The 27,622-nt window shown below is 45.6% G+C and overlaps 1 protein-coding gene across 2 annotated transcripts in view; it reads left to right on the top strand.

The window, feature by feature from the left end:
• Positions 1 to 27,622, top strand: part of golga6l9 (golgin A6 family like 9) — a 75,027-nt gene that overhangs the window by 42,878 nt on the left and 4,527 nt on the right. For both annotated transcript variants that reach the window (XM_072264149.1, XM_072264150.1), the window contains 7 exons: positions 1,890 to 2,101; positions 6,385 to 6,468; positions 9,173 to 9,338; positions 20,768 to 20,910; positions 22,741 to 22,878; positions 25,957 to 26,145; positions 26,959 to 27,109. In XM_072264149.1, the coding sequence (XP_072120250.1) occupies positions 1,890 to 2,101; positions 6,385 to 6,468; positions 9,173 to 9,338; positions 20,768 to 20,910; positions 22,741 to 22,878; positions 25,957 to 26,145; positions 26,959 to 27,109 (1,083 nt within the window). The remainder of the gene's footprint in view (positions 1 to 1,889; positions 2,102 to 6,384; positions 6,469 to 9,172; positions 9,339 to 20,767; positions 20,911 to 22,740; positions 22,879 to 25,956; positions 26,146 to 26,958; positions 27,110 to 27,622) is intronic.

Genomic DNA, 27,622 nt, shown 5'->3' with positions numbered 1-27,622 from the left:
GCATAGAATAATAGCCATAACAGAATCAGTGAAAGACTGCACCAACTTGGGTGTTCAGCCACTGTGTTTAAGGCAACAAACTGCAAATACAAAAGAAATAAATAATAATAATGAAAAAATAAGCAGTAAATATCAAGAACACGAGATGAAGAGTCCTTGAAAGTGAGTCCATAGTTTGTGGGAACAGTTCAATGATGGGGCAAGTGGATTGAGTGATGTTATCCCCTCTGGTTCAGGAGCCCGCTGGTTGAGGGGTAATAACTGTTCCTGAACCTGGTGGTGTGAGTCCTGAGGCTCCTGTACCTTCTTCCTGATGACAGCAGTGAGAAAAGAACATGATCTAGGTGGCAGAGTCCCTGTTAATGGATGCTGCTTTCTTGCAACAATGTTCTGTGCAGATGTGCTCAGTGGAGGGGAGGATTTTACCCATGAAGGACTGGCCATATCCACCACTTTTTGTACGACTTTCCATGCAAGGGCATTGGTATTTCCTTACCGGGCTGTGACACAACCAGTCAATATGCTCTCCACCACACATCTATAGAAGTACATCAAGGTTTTAGATGTCACGCTGAATCTTCGCAAACTCCTAAGGATGTAGAGGTGCTGCCATGCTTTCTTTGTAATTACATTTACAGCATATGCTGGGCCCAGGACATAATGCAATTTTGTTAATACAATCGACACTTTTCACTGTATGTTTCAATGTACATGTGATAAATAAATGTATCTGAATCCAGACAGATCAATTCAAAACATAAATTTATTAAGCTTGCACAAAGAAAAACCATTACAGGATGCAGAATTGTAACAAAGATCAAAGGATATTGACAATATTGATATTGAGAGAACCGTTACCTCAATGAGGTGAACTCATTATGCTCAACGATAATGCCTCGACTGAGGCATCAATTGTCTGGTTTCCCTCACAGACGCTGCCTGACCCACTGAGTTGGACCATAAGTCCATAAAGTACAGGAGTAGAGTCAGGCCACTTGGCCCATGCAGCCTGCTCCATCATTCAGTCACGCATGGCTAATTCTTTTTCTCAACCCCGTTCTCTCACCTTTGTCTCGTAAACCTTAACTCCCTTACCAATCAAAAACTGTTTATTCTGGCACCTTTCCCCTTCCTCCTCAGTTCTGATGAAGGGTCTTGGCCCGAATCGTTGACTGTTCATTCATTTCCATAGATGCTGCCTGACCTCTGCTGAGTTCTTCCGGCATTCTGTGTGTGTTGCTGTGGATTTCCAATATCTGCAGAATCTCTTCTGTTTACGAAAAGCCTATCAATCTCTGCCAGTGACTTTACCTCCAGTGTGATCTGTGGCAAAGACTTCTATGAATTCACCACTCTCTGACTGAAGAAATTCCTCTACATCTCTGTTAGTTCCAGGCTGATAGAAACATTTTCTCCCTGTCCTCTCTAACCTCCTTTCTGTATTTGAACAGAGATGCGAAGAAAATTTTTTAGCCAGAGGGTGGTGAATCTATGGAACTTGTTGCCACGGGCAGCAGTGGAGGCCAAGTCATTGGGTGTATTTAAGGCAGAGATTGATAGGTATCTGAGTAGCCAGGGCATCAAAGGTTATGGTGAGAAGGCAGGGGAGTGGGACTAAATAGGAGAATGGATCAGCTCATGATAGAATGGCGGAGCAGACTCGATGGGCCGAATGGCCATCTTCTGCTCCTTTGTATTATGGTCTATGGTCTTATTCTGGCATCTTCCCCCTCCTTTCCTGTCCCGGTGAAGGACCTTGGCCTGAAATATCGACTCTTTATTCCTCTCCATAGATGCTGCCTGACCTGCTGAGTTCCAGCAGCATTTTGTGCGAGTGGCTCTAACACTTCCTTCCCTGTCTAACGATGTGTGTGTGTTCTGTCCCCCAGAGCAGTGGCCTGGACGGACAGTCTCTGCACTGTCCCTCGCCCACAGAGTGATGGGGCTGACAAACCGGGTGTGCCAGCTCTGCTGGGACTGCCAGGAGGTCACACGGAAACTCCGCTCCACCATCGGAGAGCTGCGGAAGAGGGCAAGCAAGGCCAGCGACCTCTGTGGTCAAGACGTGGAACAACTAGGACGCTTTGTACGGGAATTACAGGCCAGTGGTGATCTCGCAGGCGTGTACACAATTAGACAATCCTCCCACTGAGAACCTTGTTGGATACAGTATTCAGTACCAACCTCAAGTATACATTTACTATTTGGAGATACTGTGTGGAACAGGCCATCCACCCTAATGAGCCCAGCAAACACTGATTTAACCCTACTCTAGTCACAGGACAACTTACACTGACCAATTAACCTCCCAACCGGTATGCCTTTGGACTGTGGGAGGAAACCCATGCAGTCACGGGGAGAACGTACAAACTCCTTACAGAGGATGCCGGAATTGAACTCTGAACTCTGACGCCCTGAGCTGTAATAGCAACGTGCTAACTGCCGTGCCACTGTCGTCATCCCTGGCATGTGACGTGAAATTTGCTAACTTAGCTGCAGTAGTTCAATGCAATACATAATCTAGCAGAGAAAAATAAATAAATAAATAAATAAATCAATCAATTACAGAATATGTATATTGAGTAGATTAAAAACATGCAAAAATCAGAAATACTGTATATTAAAAAATATTGAGGTAGTGTCCAAGGGTTCAATGTCCATTTAGGAATTGGATGGCAGAGGGGAAGAAGCTGTTCCTGAATCGCTGAGTGTGTGCCTTCGGGCTTCTGTATCTCCTCCCTGATGGTAACAGTGAGAAAAGGGCATGTCCTGGGTGCTGGAGGTCCTGAATAATGGAAGCTGCCTTTCTGAGACACTGCTCCCTAAAGATGCCCTGGGTACTTTGTAGGCTAGTACCTAAGATGGAGATTACTAGATCAACCAACTGAAGCTTCCTTCAGTCCTGTGAGGTAGCCTCCCGCCCATACCAGACAGTGATGCAGCCTGTCAGAATGCTCTCCATGGTACAGCTGTAGAAGTTTTTGAGTGTATTTGTTGACATGCCAAATCTCTTCTAATGAAGTATAGTCACTGTCTTACTTTCTTTATAACTGCAGCGATATGTTGGGACCAGATTAGATCCTCAGAGATCTTGACACCCAGGAACTTGAAACTGCTCACTCTCTCCACTTCTGATCCCTCTATGAGCAGTTTGTTGTTGAGCCTACTAGGCAATCAGCTATACTGCATTGGGTGTTACGTAATGAACTGGAAGTGATGAGGGAGCCGAAGGTAAAAGAACCCTCAGGAAACAGTGAACACAATATGCTTGAGTTCGACTTGAAATTTGTTAAAGGGAAAGTAAAGTTTGGCGTAGTAGTATTTCAGTGGAGTGAAGGAAGTTACAGTGATATGGGAGAGGAGTTGGCCAGAGTAAATTGGAAGGAAATGCTGGCATGAACGACAATGGTGTGAGTTTCTGGGAAAATGAGGAAGATGCAGAATAGATGCATTCCAAAAACAAAAAAATACTCAAATGGCAAAATAGTACCATTGGAAAGTCAAAGCTATTGTAAAAGCAAAAGAAAGTGCATAAAACAAAGCAAAAATTCGTGGGAAGACAGAGGATTGGGAAGCTTTTAAATACCTACAGAGAGCAACTAAAAGAGTCCTTGGGAGTGAAAAGATGAAATATAAATGCAAGCAAGCAGAAAATATCAAAGTGGATAGTAAAAGCTTTTTCAGGTATGTAAAAAAAATAAGAGAGATGAGAGTGGATATAGGACCACTAGAAAATGAGGCTGGAGAAATAATAATGAGGCACAAGGAGATGGCAGATAAACTGAATGAGCATTTTGCATCAGTCTTCACTGTGGAAGACACTAGCAGTGTGCCAGATGTTGAGGGGTGGGAGGGAAGAGAAGTGAGTGCAGTTACTATTACAAGTGAGAAGGTGCTCATAAAGCTGAAAGAGTTAAGGGTATATATGTCACCCGGTTGAGAGGAACTGCACCCTAGGGTTCTGAAAGAGGTAGCAGTAGAGATTGTGGAGGCATTAGTAATTATCTTTTCAAGAATCATTGGACTCTGGCATGGTCCCAGAGGACTGGAAAATTGCAAATGTCACTCCACCCTTTAAGAAAGAAGGAAGGCAGCAGAAAGGAAATTATGGACCAGTTAGCCTGACCTCAGCGGTTGGGAAGATGTTGGAGTCAATTGTTAAGGAGGTCTTGGTGACACAGGACAAAGTCAGCATGGTTTCCTTAAGGGTAAGTCTTGTCTGACAAACTGTTGGAATTCTTTGAGAAGATCACTAGGATAGATGAAGGGGATGCAGTGAATGTTGTATATTTGGACTTTCAGAAGGCCTTTGACAAGGTGCCACACATGAGGCTGCTTACCAAGTTAAAAGCCTGTGGTATTACAGGAAATTTTCTAACATGGGTAGAGCATTGGCTGATTGGTAGGAGACAGCGAATGGGAATAAAAGGATCATTTTCTGGTTGGCTGCCAGTGACTAGTGGTGTTCTGTAGGGGTTGGTTTTGGGACCGCTTCTTTTTATGCTGTAGATCAATGAATTAGATGATGGAATTGATGTCTTTGTTGCCAAGTTTGCAGGTGATAGAAAGATTGGTGGAGGTGTGGGTAGTGTTGAGGAAACAGGTAGGATGCAGAAGGACTTAAACTGATCAGGAGAATGGGCAAGAAAGTGGCAAATGAAATACAATGTTGGAAAATACATAGTCAAGTACATTGGTAGAAGAAATAAATGTGCAGATTATTTTCTGAATGGAGAAAAAATCTAAAAATCTGAGATGCAAATGGACTTGCAGAACAACCTAAAGGTTAACTCGCAGTTTGAGTCGGTAGTGAGGAAGACAAATGCAATGTTAGCATTCATTTCAAGAGGTTTAGAATACAAGAGCAGGGATGTGATGCTGAGGCTTTATAAGGCACTGGTGAGGCCTCACTTTGAGTATTGTGAACGTTTTTGAGGCCCATATCTAAGAAAAGATATGATGGCATTGGAGAGGGTCCAGAGGAGGTTCACAAGGATGATTCTGGGAATAAAGGGTTATCATACGAGGAATGTTTGATGGCTCTGGGTTTGTACTCGCTGGAATTTAGGATGGGGGTGATCTCAATGAAACCTTTTGAATGTTGAAAGGCCCAGACAGAGTACATATGGAAAGGATGTCTCCCATGGTCGGAGAGTCGAGGACAAGAAGGCACAGCCTCAGGATAGAGGGGCATCCATTTAAAACAGAGATGCAGAGAAATTTCTTTAGCCAGAGGGTGGTGAATTTGTGGAATGTATTACCACAGGGAGTGGTGATGGCCAGGTCATTGGGTGTATTTAAGGCAGAGCTTGATTGGCCACGGCATCAACGGTTACGGAGAGAGGGCTGGGGAGTGGGGCTGAGGTGGGGGGGAAAATGATCAGACATGATAGAATGGTGGAGCAGACTCAATGGGCCAAATAGCCTCATTCTCCTCCTACGTCTAATGGTCTTACGAAGAGTCTCAGCCAGAAAAATCGACAGTTTATTAATTTCCGAAAATGCTGCCTGACCTGCTGAGTTCCTCCAGCATTTTGTGTGGATTTCCAGCATCTGCAGAACCCCTTGTGCCCGTGACCTCTGAGTCTCTGACCTCACCTGCTGTTTGAACCTCCTGAATTCCAGAAAGTATTTCTTTTTATCAAGGGGCTGGAATTAAAGGGATGAAAGGGTTAAAGGCAGACCCATCAACATACATACTGACATGAGTCTACAGATGTGCAGTAGAGAGCATCCTAACAAGCTGCATCACTGCATGGTACGGGAACTGCATGTGGCAGACATGGGGGCTCTACAATAGGTAGTCAAAACCGTCCAATACATCACCATCAGGGTCATAGATACGGAAAGAAGCCAGTAACTTCATGAGGGATCCCACCCACCCTGCTCATGGATTGTTTGTCCCACTCCCATCAGGGAGGAGGCTACGTAGCATCCACACCAGGACCACCAGACTCAAAAACAGTTACTTTCCCCAAGCAGTAAGGCGGTTCAACACCCCCACCAATTAACTCACCCCTCCACACCCCTAACCACCACTACTTTATCATTTCATGGGAACATAGAAACATAGAAAACCTACGGCACAATACAGGCCCTTTGGCCCCCAAAGCTGTGCCGAACACGTACTTACTTTAGAAATTACCTAGGGTTAGCCATTGCTCTCTGTTTTTCTAAGCTCAATGTACAGAGTCACCTTATGTACAGACTCTCCTGTGCCTAGCACCACTTTACGGACATACAATTTATATATATAAACTATCTGATGTATTTATATTTTTTGTGTTTTTTTCTGTCCTGTATTGGATCTGGAGTAACAGCCATTTCATTCTCCCTTACACTTGTGCACTGGAATGATGTTAGACAATCTTGAATCTGATACAGATGGTGAAACAGCAACGCTGGGAGGAGAAGGAGGAGAAATCTGCAAAGTGCAAAGAGGAGCGGAGGCAGCACCTCAAGGCAAAGGTTGGTCTTGATGGGCCAAGGGGGAGCTTCCAACGTCCAGGTTCAGGATGATCAAAGCACTTCACCCTCTAAGAGGGATCTTCAAGTGAAAGTCAAAGATCAAAGTACGTATACTCTCAGTGGGCACTTCATTAGCACACCTATGCACCTGCTCGTTAATGCAAATCTCTAATTTGCCAATCAGGTGGCAGCAACTCAATGCATAAAAGCATGCAGACATGGTCAAGAGGTTCAGTTATTGTTCAGACCAAACATCAGAATGGGGAAAAATGTCGTTCCAAATGACCTTAACTGTGGAATGATTGTTGGTGCCAGATGGGGTGGTTTGAGTATCTCAGAAACTGTTGATTTCCTGGGGTTTTCACGCTCAACAGTCGGAAGTTTATAGAGAACGAATAGTGCGGAAAAACAAAAAGCACATCCAGTGAGCACCCAATTCTGTGAGTGAAATTGCCTTGTTAATGAGAGAGGTCAGGGGAGAATGGACAGACTGGTTCAAGCTGACAGGAAAGCGACTTGTCTGCAGAACGAGAGATTGTGGAGTGAGTAGGAGACAGTTGCTTGTGGATCTTACGCGCCCGTTTTAAAAGCGAGCAAGACCTGTCGGGTCTTGTTTACAGAGCAGGCAATTGCGCGGACTAATAGTAATTTAGCAAGGGCCAATTAAAAGAAAGGAGGTGTAAGCAGAGCACCATTGTGTGAGCGGACAGTGGTAGCGAGTTCAGGCTTTGGCTCAACAATCATTCCATTGAGTTGCTGCCACATGATGAAATAATTGCATTGCTGAGCTGGTGTACAGGTGTACCTAATAAGGTGGCCACAGAGTGTACTAAGCAAAGACTGACGAGCAACCACTGTACAAAGGAGACAATTAAAAACAAATAATACTGATATCATGGCTTGTAGAAACCTCGCAATTGAGTCCATAGGTTGTGGGATCAGTTCAGAGCTGAGGTGAGTGAAGTTATCCCCTCTGGTCCTGAACCTGGTGGTGAGGGACCTGAGGCGGTGGAAAGAGTGCTTAGCCTGGACGGTGGAGCTCATCGATGGTGGACACTGCTCTCTTGTGGAGATGCTCCGTGTAAATGTGCTCAATGGTGGGGTGGAGACTGGGCTGTATCCACCGATTTCTGTAGACTTTTCCTTTCCTGGCCATTGGTGTTTCCATTCCAGGCCATGGTGCATCTATATCGGATAACTGGGATCGAAGCTGTCCTTGACCCTGGTGGTCCGTGCTTTCAGGCTTTTGTATCTGCTGCTGACGAGAGAGGGGAGAAGAGAAAACGTGGAACATTACAGGCCCTTCGGCCCACAATGTGTGCCAACCTCTCCATTGGTCACTATGATTACTTTCAACTAAATCAACTTTGGGTTTTGTTGTTCCAAATGTGTTCTTTCTCATATGTATATTGTTTTTCTTGTGAAAGCTGCTTCACTCACAGTCTGTGCCAGTGATGCTGCTGAAAGCCAGTTTTTCATTGCACATGGACTTGTGCAGACGACATTAAACTCGATCTTGACTGGCTGAGTATTTCCAACATGGTATACAATGATAAGAGTTGTAGATCGCGCAGACAGCCAGAGAACTTTATCCCGGTCGGAAATGGCTGATACGAAGGGACATCATTTTAAGGTGATTGGGGGGCTGTGGAATGTCAGAGGTAGGATTTTGATATGGAGGGTGGTGGGTGTGTGGAACGTGCTGCCAGGCGTGGTGGTAGAGGTAGGTATATTAGGGGTATCTAAGAAACACTTAGTTTCTTAAATAGGATGATAGAAAAATGGAAGGCTATGTAGGAGAGAAGAGTTAGATTGATCTCAGAGCAGATTAAAGGTTGGCACAACAACTTGGGCCAAAGGGCCTGTACCATATCACGGGACAATAGTTTTTTTTCCCAAAAGTGCTGCTTCCTCAGAATTTTTTCATTTATGAATGACTTTTTGAAGCTGAACACAATTATAATTTCAGACTACCTGTGTAATGTAGGAATCTGGAGAAACAAATTAAATCTTATAGAATATAATGTGTTTAATGGCATACCGGTGCTGACAGTTTGCAATTCTTCAACTAAGCTAAAAATGTTTTGTTGATGATTTTTGTTTGTACTTGGTGTCTGAGGCTTCTCGATTAAGTCTCCAACAATAAGATGGGTTCCAGTTGCCTTGATACCATTTCACCATGACCACAATGTCCTGGTGAAACCTTTCACCATGCTCGTCACTGACAGCACCAAGCTTTGCAGGGAAGAAGTCTAAATGGGATTGCAGAAAACAAATCTTTTTGCACTTCATGGTCTTGTATGCTTGAAGCATGTTGTCAACCAGCTGCATGTAGCTTGGTACTTTGTCATTGCCAAGAAAATTTTAAACAATATTTTTGAATGTCTTCCTTGCGCTTTTCTCCAGTCCCACTAGAATTGCCTGTCATTGATGACCTGTTTGATTTGTGAAACAACAAAAATGCCTTTCTTAATTTTGGCATCAGTTATTCAGATTTGAATTATGAACTGAATTAATGTTTAGACGATTATTAAAAAATACTGCATGATAGGGTGATTTTCATGACCAGCCACCCAAAATCCATGAGAGACCCCCAAAAGTATTCAGGAAGCAAAATCATTGTGGTCCAGTGTATTCTATGTGTTGTGTGTCCGGACTGCTGACCATACACAAAGTCGTGTTGACTGTGCCCATCTGCTCCCAGCAGGGTTTATCAGAGCAAGTCACAGATCCCAGAAATTTCCCATTGGAAGACTGGCGTTGCTCCACACAGTCCCCATGTGTGCTCCTTCAGAGATACAGCCAGGAAAAGGATAAAATCAGGCGGATGAAGGAGGAGCTGAGGGATCAGGTTGCAGAATATCTCAAAGGTGAGAGAAAGCCCCACAGCACTGATAGGTTTAGTGAATAAAATCCATATCTCTATTCTGAACTCTATTTTTATATGATTCTTCATTCTGTATAATTGTTGAATATTGTCATGTTTTGTTACATGTTGCACCAACACACCACAGCAAATTCCTTATACATGTATACACTCAGTGGCCACTTTATTAGGTACACCTGTACACCAGCTTGTTGATGCAAGTATCTAATCAGCCAATCATGTGGCAGCAACTCAATGGATAAAGGCATGCAGACATGGTCAAGAGGTTCAGTTGTTGTTCAGACCAAACATCAGAATGAGGAAGAAATGTGATCTAAGTGACTTTGAGTATGAACTGATTGTTGGTGCCAGACAGGGTAGTTTGAGTATCTCAGGAACTGCTGATCTCTTGGAATTTTCACACACAACAGTCTCTAGAGTTTACAGAGAATGGTGCGAGAAACAAAAAACATCCAGTGAGCAGCAGTTCTGTTGGTGAAAATGTCTTGTTAATGAGAGAGGTCAGAGGAGAATGGCCAGACTGGTTCAAGCTGACAGGAGGGCAACAGTAACTCAGACAATCTCACGTTACAACAGTGGTGTGCAGAAGAGCAATTCCAAACGCACAACACATCGAACCTTGAAGTGAATGGGCTACAGCAGCAGAAGACCATAAGATATAGGAGCAGAAGTAGGCCATTCGGCCCATCAAGGGTACTCCACCATTCAATCATGGGCTGATCCAATTCTTCCGGTCATCCTCACTCCCCTGCCTTCTCCCCATACCCTTTGATGCCCTGGCTAATCAAGAATCTATCTATTTCTGCCTTAAATACACCCAATGACTTGGCCTCCACAGCCACTCGTGGCAACAAATTCCACAGATTTACCACCCTCTGACTAAAGTAATTTCTCTGCATCTCTGTTCTACATGGACGTCTTTCAATATTGAAGTCGTGCCCTCTTGTCCTAGACTCCCCTACCATTGGAAATAACTTTGCCATATCTAATCTGTTCAGGCCTTTTAACATTCGGAATGTTTCAATGAGATCCTCCCTCATTCTCCTGAACTCTAGGGAATACAGCCCAAGAGCTGCCAGACTTCCCTCATATGGTAACCCTTTCATTCCTGGAATCATTCTCATGAATCTTCTCTGAACCCTCTCCAATGTCAGTATATCCTTTTTAAAATAAGGACCCCAAAACTGCACAAAATACTCCAAGTGTGGTCTCACAAGTGCCTTATGGAGCCTCAACATCACATCCCTGCCCTTATATTCTATACCTCTAGAAATGAATGCCAATATTGCATTCGCCTTCTTCAAAACTGACTCAACCTGGAGGTTAACCTTTAGGGTATCTTGCACAAGGACTCCCAAGTCCATTTGCATCTCTGCATTTTGAAGTCTCTCCCATCTAAATAGTCTGCCCGTTTATTTCTTTTCCCAAAGTACGTGACCATACACTTTCCAACATTGTATTTCATTTGCCACTTCTTTACCCATTCCCATAAACTATCTAAATCTCTCTGCAGGCTGTTTCCTCAACACTAACCGCTCCTCCACCTACCTTTGTATCATCGGCAAATTTAGCCGCAAATCCATTAATCCCATAGTCCAAATCATTGACATACATTGTAAAAAGCAGCAGTCCCAATACCGACCTCTGTGGAACTCCACTGGTAACTGGCAGCCAGCCAGAATAGGATCCCGTTATTCCCACTCTCTGTTTCCTGCCAACCAGCCAATGCTCCGCCCATGCTAGAAACTCCCCTGTAACTCCAGAGACTCTTATCTTGCTAAGCAGCCTCATGTGCGGCACCTTGTCAAAGGCCTTCTGAAAATCCAAGTACACCATGTCCACTGAATCTCCTTTGTCTACCCTGCTTGTAATTTCCTCAAAAAAATGCAGTAGGTTAGTCAGGGAGGATTTTCCTTTCAGGAAACCATGCTGGCTTTGGCCTATCTTGTCATGTGCCTCCAGGTACTCTGTAATCTCATCCTTAACAATCGATTCCAACAACTTCCCAACCACGGATACCGGGCTAACAGGTCTATATTTTCCTTTCTGCTGCCTCCCACCCTTCTTAAATAGCGGAGTAACATTTGCAATTTTCCAGTCATCCGGTACAATACAGAATATATCGATCCTTGAAAGATCATCGTTAATGCCTCTATAATCTCTCCAGCTACTTCCTTCAAAACCTGAGGGTGCGTTCCATCAGGTCCAGGAGATTTATCCACCTTCAGACCATTAAGCTTCCTGAGCATCTTCTCAGTCATAATTTTCACTGCACATACTTCACTTCCCTGACACACTTGAATGTCCGGTATACTGAAGAACGTGAAAATACACATTCAGTTCCTCTGCTATCTCTGCATCTCTCATTACCTGGTCAGGTGTCAGATCTCTCAGTGGGAGAGCATTTTGGAGATAGTGATCTTAATTCTATCTCCTTTACAATAGCATTGGAGACAGATAGGAACAGACAAGTTAGAAAAGCGTTTAATTGGAGAAAGGGGAATTATGAGGCTATCAGACAGGAAATTGGAGGCTTAAATTGGAAACAGATGTTATCAGGGAAAAGTACAGAAGAAATGTGGCAAATATTCAGGGGATATTTGTGTGGAGTCCTGCATAGGTACGTTCCAATGAGTCAGGGAAGTTATGGTAGGGTACAGGAACTGTGGTGTACAAAGGCTGTAATAAATCTAGTCAAGAAGGAAAGAAAAGCTTACAAAAAGTTCAGAGAGCGAGGTAAAGTTAGAGATCTAGAAGATTATAAAGCTAATAGGAAGGAGCTTAAGAAAGAAATTAGGAGAGCCAGAAGGGTCCATCAGAAGGCCTTGGCGGACAGGATTAAGGAAAACCCTAAGGAATTCTACAAGTATGTGAAGAGCAAGAGGGTAAGATGTGAAAGAACAGGACCTACCAAGTGTGACAGTGGGAAAGTGTGTATGGAACCGGAGGAAATAGCAGAGGTACTTAATGAATACTTCAGTATTCTCTACTGAAAGGGATCTTGGTGATTGTAATGACTTACAGCAGACTAAAAAGCTTGAGCATGTAGATATTAAGAAAGAGGATGTGCTGGAGATTTTGAAAAGCATCAAGTTGGATAAGTCGCCAGGACTGGATGAGATGTACCCCAGGCTTCTGTGGGAGGTGAGGGAGGAGATTGCTGAGCCTTTGGTGATGATCTTTGCATCATCAATGGGGACGGGAGAGGTTCTGCAGGATTGGAGGGTTGAGGATGTTGTTCCTTTATTCAAGAAAGGGAGTAGAGATAGCCCAGGAAATTATAGACCAGTGAGTCTTACCTCAGAGGTTGGTAAGTTGATGGAGAAGATCCTGAGAGGCAGGATTTATGAACATTTGGAGAGGTATAATATGATTAGGAATAGTCAGCATGGCTTTGTCAAGGACAGGTCGTGCCTTACGATCCTGATTGAATTTTTTGAGGATGTGACTAAACACATTGATGAAGGTAGAGCAGTAGATGTAGTGTATATGGATTTCAGCAAGGCATTTGATAAGATACTCCATACAAGGCTTATTGAGAAAGAAAGGAGGCATGGGATCCAAGGGGGACATTGCTTTGTGGATCCAGAACTGGCTTGCCCACAGAAGGCAAAGAGTGGTTGTAGATGGGTCATATTCTGCATGGAGGTCAGTCACCAGTGGAGTGCCTCAGGGATCTGTTCTGGGACCCTTACTCTTAGTGATTTTTATAAATGGCCTGGATGAGGAAGTGAAGGGATGGGTTAGTAAGTTTGCTGATGACACAAAGGTTGGAGGTGTTGTGGATAGTGTGGAGGGCTGTCAGAGGTGACAGCGGGACATTGATAGGATGCAAAACTGGGCTGAGAAGTGGCAGATGGAGTTCAACCCAGGTAAGTGTGAAGTGGTTCATTTTGGTAGGTCAAATATGATGGCAGAATATAGTATTAATGGTAAGACTCTTGGCAGTGTGGAGGATCAGAGGGATCTTGGGGTCCGAGTCCATAGGACACTCAAAGCAGCTGTGCAGGTTGACTCTGTGGTTAAGAAGGCGTACGGTGTATTGGCCTTCATCAATTATGCAATTGAATTTAGGAGCCGAAAGGCAATGTTGCAACTATCTAGGACCCTGGTCAGACCTCACTTGGAGTACTGTGCTCAGTTCTGGTCGCCTCACTACAGGAAGGATGTGGAAGCCATAGAAAGGGTGCAAAGGAGATTTACAAGGATGTTGCCTGGATTGGGGAGCATGCCTTATGAAAACAGGTTGAGTGAACTCGGCCTTTTCTCCTCGGAGCGACGGAGGTTGAGAGGTGACCTGATAGAGGTGTATAAGATGATGAGAGGCATTGATCATGTGGATAGTCAGAGGCTTTTTCCCAGGGCTGAAATGGTTGCCACAGGAGGACACAGGTTTAATGTGCTGGGGAGTAGGTACAGAGGAGATGTCAGGGGTAAGTTTTTCACTCAGAAAGTGGTGAGTGCGTGGAATGGGCTGCCAGCAACAGTGGTGGAGGTGGATACAATAGGGTCTTTTAAGAGACTTTGAGATAGATACATGGAGCTTAGTAAAATAGAGGGCTATAGGTAAGCCTGTTAATTTCTAAGGTAGGGACATGTTCGGCACAACTCTATGGGCCAAAGGGACTGTATTGTGCTGTAGGCTTTCTATGTTTCTATTACAATATCTCCAGCATCATTTTCTATTGGTCCTATATCTACCCTCAACTCTCTTTTACCCTTTATATATTTAATCTTAAAAAAGCTTTTAGTATCTTCTTTGATATTAGTCACCAGCTTCCTCTCATAATTCATCTTTTCCTTCCAAATGACCTCCTTAGTTTCCTTCTGCAAGTTTTTAAAAGCTTCCCAATCTTCTATCTTCCCACTAGCTCTGGCCTCCTTGTGTGCTCTCTCTTTTGCTTTTACTTTGGCTCTGACTTCACTTGTCAGCCACGGTAGTGTCCTTCTTCCCTTTGAAAATTTCTTCTTATTTGGAATACAGTATATCTGTCTTGCACTTCCCTCATTTTTTGCAGAAACTCCAGCCATTGCTGCTCTGTCGTCCTTCCTGCTAGTGTCTCTTTCCAGTAAACCCTGGCCAGTTCCCCTCTCATGCCATTGTAATTTCCTTTATTCCACTGAAGTAGACAATAGACAATAGACAATAGGTGCAGGAGTAGGCCATTTAGCCCTTTGAGCCAGTACCACCATTTACTGTGATCATGGCTGATCATCCACAATCAGTACCCTTTTCCTGCCTTCTCCACATATCTCTTCACTCCACTATCTTTAAGAGCTCTATCTAACTCTCTTTTGAAAGAATCCGGAGAATTGGCCTCCACTGCCTTCTGAGGCAGAGCATTCCACAGAACCACAACCCTCTGTGTGAAAAAGTTTTTCCTCCTCTCCGTTCTAAATTGTCTACCCCTTATTCTTAAACTGTGGCCTCTGGTTCTGGACTCTCCCAACATTGGGAGCATGTTTCCTGCCTCTAGCGTGTCCAAACCCTTAATAATCTTATATATTTCAATCAGATCCCCTCTCATCCTTCTAAATTCCAGTGTTTACAACCCCAGTCGCTCCAATCTTTCAACATATGACAGTCCTGCCATCCCGGGAATTAACCCAGTGAACCTACGCTGTACTCCCTCAATAGCTAGAATGCCCTTCCTCAAATCTGGAGACCAAAACTGTAAACAATATTCCAGGTGTGGTCTCGCCAGGGCCCTGTACAACTGCAGAAGGACCTCTTTGCTCCTATACTCAATTCCCCTTGTTATGAAGGCCAGCATGCCATTAGCTTTTTTCACTGCCTGCTGTACCTGCATGCTTACTTTCAAGGACACCCAGATCTCATCGTACTTCCCCTCTTCCTAACTTGACACCATTCAGATAGTAATCTGCCTTCCTGTTCTTGCTACCAAAGTGGATAACCTCACATTTATCCACATTAAACTGCATCTGCCATGTATCTGCCCACTCACCCAACCTGTCCAAGTCACCCTGCATTCTCATAACATCCTCCTCACATTTCACACTGCCACCCAACTTTGTGTCATCTGCAAATTTGCTAATGTTACTTTTAATCCCTTCATCTAAATCATTAAGTACCCCACTAGTCACTGCCTGCCATTCTGAAAAGGACCCATTAATCCCTACTCTTTGTTTCCTGTCTGCCAACCAATTTTCTATCCATGTCAGTACCCTACCCCCAATACCATTTGCTCTAATTTTGCACACTAACCTCCTATGTGGGACTTTATCAAAGGCTTTTTGAAAGTCCAGGTACATTACATCCACTGGCTTTCCCATGTCCATTTTCATAGTTACATTCTCAAAAAATTCCAGAAGATTAGTCAAGCATTATTTCCCCTTCGTAAATCCATGCTGACTTGGACCTATCCTGCCACTGCTATCCAAATATGTTGCTATTACATCTTTTATAATTGATTCCAGCATCTTCCCAACCACTGATATCAGACTAACTGGTCTATAATTGCCTGTTTTCTCTCTCCCTCCTTTCTTAAAAAGTGGGATAACATTAGCTACCCTCCAATCTGCAGGAACAGATCCTGAATCTATAGAACATTGGAAAATGATTACCAATGCATCCACGATTTCTAGAGCCACCTCCTTAAGTACCCTGGGATGCAGACATCAGGCCCTGGGGATTTATCAACCTTCAGTCCCATCAGTTTGCCCAACACCACTTTGTGCCTGATGCGAATTTCCTTCAGTTCCTGTTACCCCAGGTCCTCTGGCCACTATTACATCTGGGAGATTGTTTGTGTCTTCCCTAGTGAAGACAGATCCAAAGTACCTGTTCAGCTCGTCTGCCATTTCCTTGTTCCCCATAATAATTTCACCCGTTTCTGTCTTCAAGGGCCCAACTTTGGTCTTAACTAATTTTTTCCTCTTCACATACCTAAAGAAGCTTTTACTATCCTCCTTTATATTTTTGGCTAGCTTACCTTCGTACCTCATCTCTTCCCCCCGTATTGCCTTTTTAGTTATCTTCTGTCGCTCCTTAAAAGTCTCCCAATCCTCTGGCTTCCCACTCATCCTTGTGATGTTATACTTCCTCTCTTTTATTTTCATACTGTCCTTGACTTCCCTTGTCATCCACGGTCGCCCCTTACTCCCCTTGGAACCGACACATTGGAATTTAGTTTCTCCTTCTCAAATTTCAAAGTGAACTGGATCATATTGTGATCACTTTTTCCCAAGGGTTCCTTAGCCTTAAGCTCTCTTATCACCTCTGGATCATTGCACAACACCCAATCCAGCACAGCCGACCCCACTAGTGGGCTCAACAACAAGCTGTTCTAAAAAAGTCATCCCTTAGACATTCTACAAATTCTCTCTGTTGAGGTCCAGTACTGGCCTGGTTTTCCCAATCCACTTTCATGTTAAAATCCTCAATGATTATCATAACATTGCCCTTCTGACACGCCTTCTCTATCTCCTCCTGTAATTTGTAATCCTCATCCTGGCTGCTGTTTGGAGGCTATTAGGGTCCTTTTACCCTTGCCATTTCTTAACTCAACCCATTGAGACTGTACACCTTCAATGCTATGTCAGCCCTTTCTAATGATTTAATATTATTTCTTATACACAGGGCCACACCACCCACTCTGCCTACTAATCTATCTTTCCAATACATCATATATCCTTGGACGTTCAGCTCCCAATGGCAGCCATCCTTTAGCCAAGTTTCAGAGATAGCCACAACGTCATATTTGCCAATCTGTAGCTGAATTTCAAGATCATCCATTTTACCTCTTATGCTGCGTGCATTTAAGTATCACACTTTCAGTGCAGTATTTGTTGCTTTCTGTTTTAACTGCACTATGCCTCTATTGCCCTGTAACTCATCCCACTGGCTGTGACTGAGCCTCACCAAGACCACAAACATACACTCTGCAACCACCTTGCACAGTTGGTACCTGGTAAAGTGGCCACAGAGTGTACGTGGGGAATAAGGTTGATCCTCGTTCAAACCAGCTGCTCCTCCCACTCCAAATCCCCACTTCAGTCCCACCTGATCATCAAACTTCCAACGATACAGTACAGGAACAGGTCCTTTGGCACACAATCCTCTGCTGAACTTAATAAATGTCTGAATAAACTAATCCTTTCTGCCTCCACAATGTCCATATTCCCCCCATTCTCTGTGCATGCACGAGCCTCTTAAGTGCCTCCATTATATCCTCTTCCACCACCACCCCTGGCAGCACTCTTAAAGTTCAGGAATTTCCAGTACACATGTGTAAAGGAGAATGTTACTCCGGATCTAATGCAGCTTAAAAAAACACAATAAGAAAAAAAATTAAAAGTATAATAAATATAAGTACATGAGACAGCTTATATACATAGATTGATTGTATGTCCATAAAGTGACACTAGGCACAGGAGTGTCTGTACGTAAGGTGACTAACAGGAAATGATAAAGTAGTGGTGGTTGGGGGTGTGGAGGAGTGGGTTAGTGGGTGGAGGTGTTAATCAGTCTTACTGCTTGGGGAAAGTCACTGTTTTTCAGTCTGTTGGTCCTGGTGTGGATGCTATGCAGGCTCCTCCCTGATGGGAGTGGAACAAACAGTCCATGAGCAGGGTGAGTGGGATCCTTCATGACGTTACTGGCCCTTTTCCAGCACCTTTCTGAATATATGCCCTTGATAGTGAGTAGGCTGGTACCCAGACTCACTACTCTCTGTACGTAAACATTAACATCTCCAACTTAACCCTGTAGAATTCTGGCCTCAGATATTCCTTTGTTCTTTTCTTCCTCACCTTTCCAATAATGTCAACTCCCTTTCCCCAGATGATTTCATCCTGAAACTTTAACTCTCTGTTTCTGTCTCTCTCTCTCACCGCAGAAGCTGCCTGACCTGCTGAGTATTTCATCTCCTTCACTTATTTCCCTGTTAACCAGACTGATAACCCATCAACATCCCTCCAGCTCTTCCGCCGCTCACTTCTGGAATTGGAATTGGTTTATTATTGGCACACGTACCGAGATACAATGAAAAACTTGTCTTGCATACTATTCATCCAGATTAGATCATTAGATTAGATTAGATTATGAGAACACTCAGTCCTTTTTTATTGTCATTTAGAAATGTATACATGCATTAAGAAATGATACAACGTTTCTCCAGAGTGATATCACAGAAAACCAAAGACTAACACTGACAGAACCACATAATTATAACATACAGTTACAGCAGTGCAAAGCAATACCATAATTTGATAAAGAACAGACCATGGGCACGGTAAAAAAAAAGTCTCAAAGTCTCGAGTCAATCGACTCCCGAATCCCTGATAGCAGGTGGCAAAAAGGAGAAACTCCCTGCCATAAACCTCCAGGCACTGTCAACTTGCCGATACCTTGGAAGCAGCTGACCGCAGCCGACACAGAGTCCATCTGTCCGAAAACTCCGAGCTTCCGACCAGCCTCTCCGATACACCCTCCTGAGCGCCATCCTCTGCCGAGCACCTTTGACCTCTCCCCAGCCGCTGAAACACACAAAGCCAAGGATTTCGGGGCCTTCAGCTCCAGAGATTCCGGTTACCCCACAGTAGCAGTGGCAGCAAAGCGGGCATTTCAGAAGTTTTCCAGATGTTCCTCCTTGCTCTCATGTCTGTCTCCATCAAATCCCCTACTTGACAGATTACAGATATCATTCACCGAAGTGGCCATACGCGCCGCCGTCACACCGCCATCTTCTCCCCCCCTCCCGGTGCATTGAGGTAGAACAAGGGAAAACAATAACAGAATGCGGAATAAAGTGTCACAGTTACAGAGAAAGTGCAGAGCAGGCAGACAATAAGGTGCAAGGTCATAATGAGGGAGACTGTGAGGTTAAGAATCCATTTTATTATACCAAGGGACCAGAGACCTGTTTATGTCATACTAGGGAATTAGTCTTTGGAACTGGTCTATTATTGTCACATGTACCAAGAGTTTGTCTTACATAATGTTCATAGAGATCAATTCATTGGACAGTACAAGGAAAGGCAATAACAGAATGGAGAATAAAGTACTAAACACAATAGACTCCACAGACGCTGGAAGTCCAGAGCAACACACACAAAATGCTGGAGGAACTCAGCAGATCAGGCAGCACCTATGGAGAGGAATTAAGAGTCAACGTTTCAGGCCGAGACACTTCATCAGGGTCTTCATCAACGTCGACTCTTTATTCTTCTACACTGCCTGACCTGCTAAGTGCCTCCAGCATTTTGTGTGTGTATGCAGAATTAAATGTTACTGTTATGTCTTGTAACTTCAAAACTTCAAACTAATTCAAAGATATGGGAGTCCAGGGATGCAGGTCAAACTATGAGTTTACTTAAGTGAGGCATGTGCATATCACATCTTAGGGTGATGACATATGCAATTCATGTATTTTTACATATAACCTGTAATTAATCATTAAAATGCATAAGAATGCATAATCAACATATATATGTGTGATTACTCAAATATTATTGAAATACTAAATACACAAAGTGCAGTTCAGGTGGATACTATGTCACCAAAGACTCTTGCAATGGATAGTGGAGAGCATTCAAACTGGTTGCATTACCATCTGGTATAGAAGACCCACTTCAGAAAGTTTTGGAAAAAGCTGCAGAAAGTTGTGAACTCGTCCAGCTCCATCACAGGCACTAGTCTCCCCAGCAATGAGGACAAGAGGTGATGCTCCATCATGGAGGTCCCCCCATCACCCAGGACATGTCCTCTTCTCATCGCTACCATTAGGGAGGAGGTACAGGAGCCTGAAGACACACACTCAATGATTCAGGAATAGCTTCTTCCCCTCCGCAATATATCTGTGCTTCTCCGTGCATTGTCACCTTGTCGCGGTGGAGAAGCTTGTGTGGTCCTGAGATCCCGAGAGCAATGCCGTCTGGAGCTATGCTCCTGGAAGGGTCGCCCATGGCGGTAAGGTCGAGGGTGAGGTCCCTGACAAAGGACAATCCAGCCAAGACCTCAATGGTGGAACAGGCGGACAAAGTTACTCTTAACTCAACGGCTGTGAAGACGGATGAAGGCTGCGACCAATCCATCAGCTCCAATTGTCATGGTTTCCATGCCACTGGAATCAGTTGGTTGATTTGTGAATTATCGTGTGCTTCTTGGAGTGCAACATCAAGTACACGTTAAACAAATACACGCACAGGCGTCTTCGCTCTGTGGGCCACTTCTTCAGAACGAAGACCATCATCCTCAACCTCGAGGGATAGCCACGACGCCGACGATATATTTGTAGATATATATGTATAATTTATAGGTTTTAAAAATAAATATTCTGTACTGCAATGTACTGCTGCTGCAAAGCAACACAGCATTTGCCAGTGATATTAAATCTGATTCTGAAGTCATTCCGTTTGTTTTCATTCTTCCCATTAACTGCGTGGGGAAAGCCGGGAGCAGGAGTGCGGATGAGAAGACAGCCCTTCTCAGCAACGTGCAGCAGTTAAGGGAGAGGCTGCAGGTGGAGACAGAGCACTTTGAGCATGTCAGGGAGGAACTGGAGCCTCTGGAGAGCGTGGCCGGACTCAGCCAGGTGTGCGTCACTCACCATCAACAATCATTCTGTCTGTGCTCTGGGGGCAGTTGACTCGGAGACATAATTTGCATGCTTGCTTGGTTTGCTTTTGAGCTGGTGTGGAAAGAAAGAGAAAGATCAGCTTCATCTGTCAATTGTACATCGAGGCACACCCATTGCCTCAAACCCATATCAGCAGCTCCGGCAGCATGTGTTGGGCTGAGACTTTTCATCAGGACTGGGAAAGGGGGAAGAAGCCAGACTGAGAAGGTGCGGGGAGAGCAAGGAGTACAAGCTGGGAGTGGACAGGTGAGACCCGGTGAGGGGGAAGGTGGGTGGATGGGGGAGGGGGATGAAGTGAGACACTGGGAGGTGATAGGTGAGACCAGGTGAGGGGGAAGGTGGGTGGGGGGGAGGGAGGATGAAGTAAGACACTGGGAGGTGATAGGTGAGACCAGGTGAGGGGGAAGGTGGGTGGGTGGGGGAGGGGGATGAAGTGAGACACTGGGAGGTGATAGGTGAGACCAGGTGAGGGGGAAGGTGGGTGGGTGGGGAGGGGGGATGAAGTGAGCCACTGGGAGGTGATAGGTGAGACCAGGTGGGGGGAAAGGTAGATGGGTGGGGGAGAGGGATGAAGTGAGACACTGGGAGGTGATAGGTGAGACCAGGTGAAGGGGAAGGTGGGTGGGTGGGGAGGGGGGATGAAGTGAGACACTAGGAGGTGATAGGTGAGACCAGTTGAGGGGGAAGGTGGGTGTGTGGGGGATGGGGATGAAGTGAGACACTGGGAGGTGATAGGTGAGACCAGGTGAGGGGGAAGGTGGGTGTGTGGGGGAGGGGGATGAAGTGAGACACTGGGAGGTGATAGGTGAGACCAGGTGAAGGGGAAGGTGGGTGGGTGGGTGGGGAGGGGGATGAAGTGAGACACTGGGAGGTGATAGGTGAGACCAGGTGAGGGGGAAGGTGGGTGGGTGGGGAGGGGGGATGAAGTGAGCCACTGGGAGGTGATAGGTGAGACCAGGTGAGGGGAAAGGTAGATGGGTGGGGGAGAGGGATGAAGTGAGACACTGGGAGGTGATAGGTGAGACCAGGTGAAGGGGAAGGTGGGTGGGTGGGGAGGGGGGATGAAGTGAGACACTAGGAGGTGATAGGTGAGACCAGTTGAGGGGGAAGGTGGGTGGGTGGGGGATGGGGATGAAGTGAGACACTGGGAGGTGATAGGTGAGACCAGGTGAGGGGGAAGGTGGGTGTGTGGGGGAGGGGGATGAAGTGAGACACTGGGAGGTGATAGGTGAGACCAGGTGAAGGGGAAGGTGGGTGGGTGGGTGGGGAGGGGGATGAAGTGAGACACTGGGAGGTGATAGGTGAGACCAGGTGAGGGGGAAGGTGCGTGGAGGAGGGGGATGAAGTGAGACACTGGGAGGTGATAGGTGGAAGAGGTAAAGGGCTGAACAGAAGGAATCTGATAGGAGAGGAGAGTGGACCAAGGGAGAAAGGGAAGAAGGGGCACCAGAGGGAGGTGGCGGGCAGGTGGGGAGAAGAGGAGTGGTGAGAAGGAAACCAGAATGGGGAATGGAGAAAAAGATAGAAGGGGGAAGGGGAGTAATTATTAGAAAATGAAGAAACTGTTGTTCATGCTGTCAGATTGGAGATGTTTGTCCTGGATTTTACACAGAGGGTTGGGGCTGGTGGTAGAGGCAGATACATTCGGGACATCTGAGAGACACTTAGATAGGCACATGGATGATAGATACATGGAGGACGATGTAGGAGGGAGGGGTCTGTACTGTTCTGTATTCCACATTCATCCTTACCTCATGCTTTGATTTTATCTATGACACACACAAGGACACTGTACCATTGCAATCTGACCTTGACCGACTCTATACTGAGGCGCAGGAGAGGCGGACAAGACTGGCTGAAGATAATGCTGCCCTGCTACAACAGGAGCTGCTGAGGATGGAGCAGGAGCTGGCACTCCGACAGGTAGGTGTCTCCTCAGTTTAATGATTCACTCCACAAAGGCTATCACAGAAGATGAGACATTGGTGAGACCACACTTGGTAACGTGTGCTATTCTGGCCACCATGCCGTAGGAAGGATGGCACCACACTGAAACAGGTGCAGAAAATGTTCATGAGGATGTTACTGGTACTGGAGGGCTTGAGTTATAAGGAGAGACTGGATAGATGATCAGACATTACAGCACAGTACAGAACATCATGCCAACTCTTTAACCTGCTCTAAGATCAATCTAACCCTATCTTACCTGGCTCTCCATCTCTCTTTCATCCATGTGCCTATCTAACAGTATCTGGAGTGCCCCTAATGTATCTGCCTCTACCACCACCCCTGGCAGTGTGTTCCACACACCCACCACTCCCTCTGTAAAAAACTCTGACATGCTTTGCTCCAATCACCTTAAAATTATGCCCCCTTGTATTAGCCATTTCCACCCCGTGAAAAAGCCTCTGGCTGTCTGCTTTATCTATGCCTCTTATCATCTGGGGTATATGGCTGTCTGCTTTATCTATGCCTCTTATCATCTTGTACACCTCTATCATGTCATCTCTCATCCTCCTTCTCTCCAAAGAGAAAAGCCCTTGTTCACTCAACCTATCCTCATAAGACATGCTTTCTAATCCAGGCATCATTCTAGTAAACCTCCTCTGCACCTTCTAAAGCTTCCACATTCTTCTTATGATGAGGTGACACAATATTCCAAGTGTAGTTTAACGAACTGAAACGTTACTTCACAGCTCTTGAACTCAACCCCTGTCTAATGAAGGCCGACACACCAAACGCCTCTTTAACCACCCTGTCAACTTGATTGGGGCTTTTTTCATCAACAACCAACACACCCCGAGGAGGTACTGGGGGCAGCCCACAAGTGTCACCGAGCTTCCAGCGCCAGCATAGCACGCCCACGACTCACTGACCCTAACCCGCGCATCCTTCGACTGTGGGAGGAAACCGCAGCAAGCAGTCAGGTGAATAATGTACAAACAGTGGGAATTGAATCCCGATCGATGATCACCGGCACTGTGAAGTGCTGAGCTAGCTGCTGTGCTAACGTGTTGCCTCTAAACGTATTCCCCTTCACCTGCCGCCCTGCCCTCCTGAAGAAGCATTTCGGGAAGCCTGGGCTGGTGTGAATGGTCCACTCTGCAAACATGACGCAACGTTGATGGAGGTGTAGTGGGGTTGGTGGGGTTGGGGGGTGAGTTGGGTGGTTGTTACCGAACGACAGTCCCTGATGGATATCAGTAATGTAGAGTACTTCAGGTCCGGTTGGCTGGTTCATTGGCAAGACTGAAAGTGGGGGGGCTGTGTGGCCTTGGTCATTGCATAGAGTAGGCCCCCGTGCTGCGGGATCGCCTGTTGCCGCCAGCCAGGGGAGAAGATGCCAGAGGCAGTGTGGGGGAGAGCAAAGGTGCCTCAGACACGCAGGAGTCTGTGCTGATCCCTCCCATCGGTGCTGCTCCGTGGCAGACAAGCTGGTTTGCATTAGTCTGTGGCTGCACTGGTGCGTGATGAGGAACTGCTGCAGGCTTGTCCTTGCAGAAACCTGGCTCCAGGACAACATCCCATGCACCATCAATGTACAGACCATGACACTCAGGGGCTTGGGTGAGATTTTCTTTTGTGACTGTCTGTTTTTCTTTAATTGTAATTATATGTGGTATATGTGCTTTGTGACTGTTGGTACTGTGTGATCTGCACCCTGGTCCCTGAGGAATACTGGCCCGTTTGGTTTTATTCATGTGTATGGCTGAATGACCATTAAACTTGAACTTGAAATGCTGGATGGAGTTTTATGCTTTATTTTATCTTTCCAGTTTATAAGAACACCATCAAGGGTGTCCTGACCCAATGCATATGAAAATTCTCAGGCATCTGACATTAGAAGGAGGAGAAGATGGCGCACAGCGGCCACTCTAGTGAATGATATCTGTAATTTGTCAATTAGGGTGCTGTGCACAATCCTGATTTGATGGAGACAGACGTGAGAACACGGAGGAACATCTGGAGAAACTTCTGAAATGCCTTCTTTGCTGCCGCTGCTACTGAGTGGTCCAGAATCTCCGGAGGAGAAGGCCCCGAGTCCTCAGCTTTGCTTGTTGCTCGGCGGCCGGGGCGGGGTCAAAGTGCTTGGCAGAGGATGGTGCTCAGTGCTCAGTGTCGGAGGGTCTGGTCAGGGGCTCGAAGTTTTCGTGTGGAGTTGGCTGTGGTCGGGTGCTTCCAATGCATCGGCAGTTGTCAGCGCCTGGAAGTTTATGGCAGGGAGAATTTCTCCCTTTTGCTGCCTGCTATCTGGACTATCGGGAGTCGATCGGAACTTTGAGACTTTTTTTTACCGTGCCCATGGTCTGCTCTTTATCAAATTATGGTATTGCTTTGCACTGCTGTAACTATATGTTATAATTATGTGGTCTTGTCAGTGTTAGTCTTTGGTTTGTCCTGTTTTTTTTGTGATATCACTCTGGAGGAACATTATATCATTTCTTAATGCATGCATTTCTAAATGACAATAAACGAGGACTGAGTGTCCTCATAATCTAATCTGACTGTAAGTCCTTACAAAGGATTGCTGAGAGGATCATCAGGGTCTCTCTTCCACCCATCTGAGATAGCTTATCAGGAGTGCTGGGTACACAGAGCCTTTATCATTGTCAATGATCCCTGCCATCTCTCTTTGACCCCCTACCATCAGGTAGGAGGTACCGTAGCATTAGGACAAGAACTGTTAGGATGGGAAGCAGCTTCTTCCCTCAGACCAAAAGGCTAATGGACTCCCTGCCACCATCCAGGTCTCATCGTGTATGAAGTGCCAGTAGGATTATACTGTTTACTTTTTAACTTGTGTTGTAAGTGCACCTTATTGTTTATTAATTTATTTGTAGTAATATCACTTTATGTGTGTGATAATATCACTTATGAGTCCTGCTGTATGTACTCTGTTGTTCTTGGTCCTGCTGTCTCCTTTGGCAATAAACATACAGCTGAATGACAATAAACTTGAGCTCGAATCCCCGTGTAAAGCTGGCCAATGGTCTATTTCAGCAGGCCGGCGTAAGTGGAACCATGGCAGAGACGGTGGAGGAGGCTGCAAGGCTGAGGAGGGAGCGGGATGTGCTGGTTCTACAGCTGGTGGCTCTGAGGAAGGAGAAGCAGGAGGCAGAGAACGACCTGCAGGCAATGCATCGGAAGTACAGAGCGGAACTGAGGGAGCACAAACTGCAGGCTTTGCAGGTCAGTGTGAGAAGGAGGAACACAGCCTAGCAGGCTGCCCTGAAAGCACGGCCATAAGACAGGGGCAGAATTCACAAGAATGAAAGGGTTAACATACGAGGAGCGTTTGACGGCTCTGGGCCTGTATATGCTGGAGTTTAGAAGGATGAGGGTGGGATCTCATGGAAACCTATCGAATATTGAAAGGCCTAGATAGAGTGAATGTGGAGAGTATGTTTCCAATCATGGGGGAGTCTGGGACCAGACTCAGAATAGAGAAATGTCCCTTTAGAATGGAGATGAGGAGGAATTTCTTTAGCCAGAGAGTGGTGAATCTGTGGAATTCATTGCCATAGGCCAAATCATTGGGTTTATTTAAAGCAGAGGTTGATAGGTTCTTGATTAGTAATGCCATCAAAGATTACGGGGAGAAGACTGAAAAATGGGGTTGAGAGGGAAGATAAATCAGCCATGATGGAATGGTGGAGCAGACGAGTGACTGCGTGGCCTCGGTTGCTATGCAGACATGGCCCTCATGCTGCTCCTCTGTCTTGTAGTCTGATCTTCTAATGAGGCCACTCGGGCTTCAAGTCTCCTCTGCCATCCCATCATGGCTGATCCACTTCCACTCTCAACCCCATCCTCCTGTATCCAGACGTTGGAGAGATTGACGTTCATGGCAATGGCACCAGGTTGGAGGCGACCCAGATGGAAAATGAGGTGTTGCTCCTCCAACCTGAGTGTGACCAGATAACGTAACTTGTCCGGAGAACAAAACACGAGGTATTTAATAACAGGTTTATAAAAGGACCCATTCTTCTCTCCACCTCCCAGGTCCTGCACGAGTTTGAAGAGGTGTCTCGGCGGCAGCAGAGCACGTTGGAAGAGCGTTACTGGCGTCTGCTGCGGGAGGCGATTACAGACGCGGTGTACCTCGCGACACAGAAACACCAACTGGAGCTGGGAATGAAGGAGCTGAGGAGGGGTAAGGGTCTGGTGCAGATGGGATCTGAACAGAGGACGGGGCAGCTGAGGTTGAAGCTTGGAGTGAGGGAAGTTACGGGGGTTGAGGAAGCCAACTTTCAATGCCAAAGTCAAAGTCAAGTTTAGACCATATGATCATAAGGTGCAGGAGCACAATTAGACTATTCAGCCCATCTTGTCTGTTCCACCATTCCATCATGGCTGATTTATTATCCCTCTCAACCCCATTCTCCTGCCTTCTCCCTGTAACCTTTGACACCCTGACTAATCAAGAAGCTATCAATCTCCACTTTAAATCTACCCAACGACTTGGCCTCCACAGGCATCTGTGGTAATGAATTCTACAGATTCATCACCCTCTGGCTAAAATCATTCCTTCTCATCTGTGTTCTAAATGGACATCCCTCTATTCTGAGGCTGTGCCCTCTGGTCCTAGATGCCCCCACTGTAGGATACATCCTCTCCATGTCTACTCTTTTGAGGCCTTTCAATATTCGGTAGATTTCAATGGGAT

Source organism: Mobula birostris, chromosome 7 (genome assembly GCF_030028105.1).
Source record: "Mobula birostris isolate sMobBir1 chromosome 7, sMobBir1.hap1, whole genome shotgun sequence".
Taxonomy (NCBI): domain Eukaryota; kingdom Metazoa; phylum Chordata; class Chondrichthyes; order Myliobatiformes; family Myliobatidae; genus Mobula; species Mobula birostris.
The sequence above is the reverse complement of the archived record's forward strand: the minus strand, read 5'-3'. Positions and strand labels throughout refer to the sequence as shown.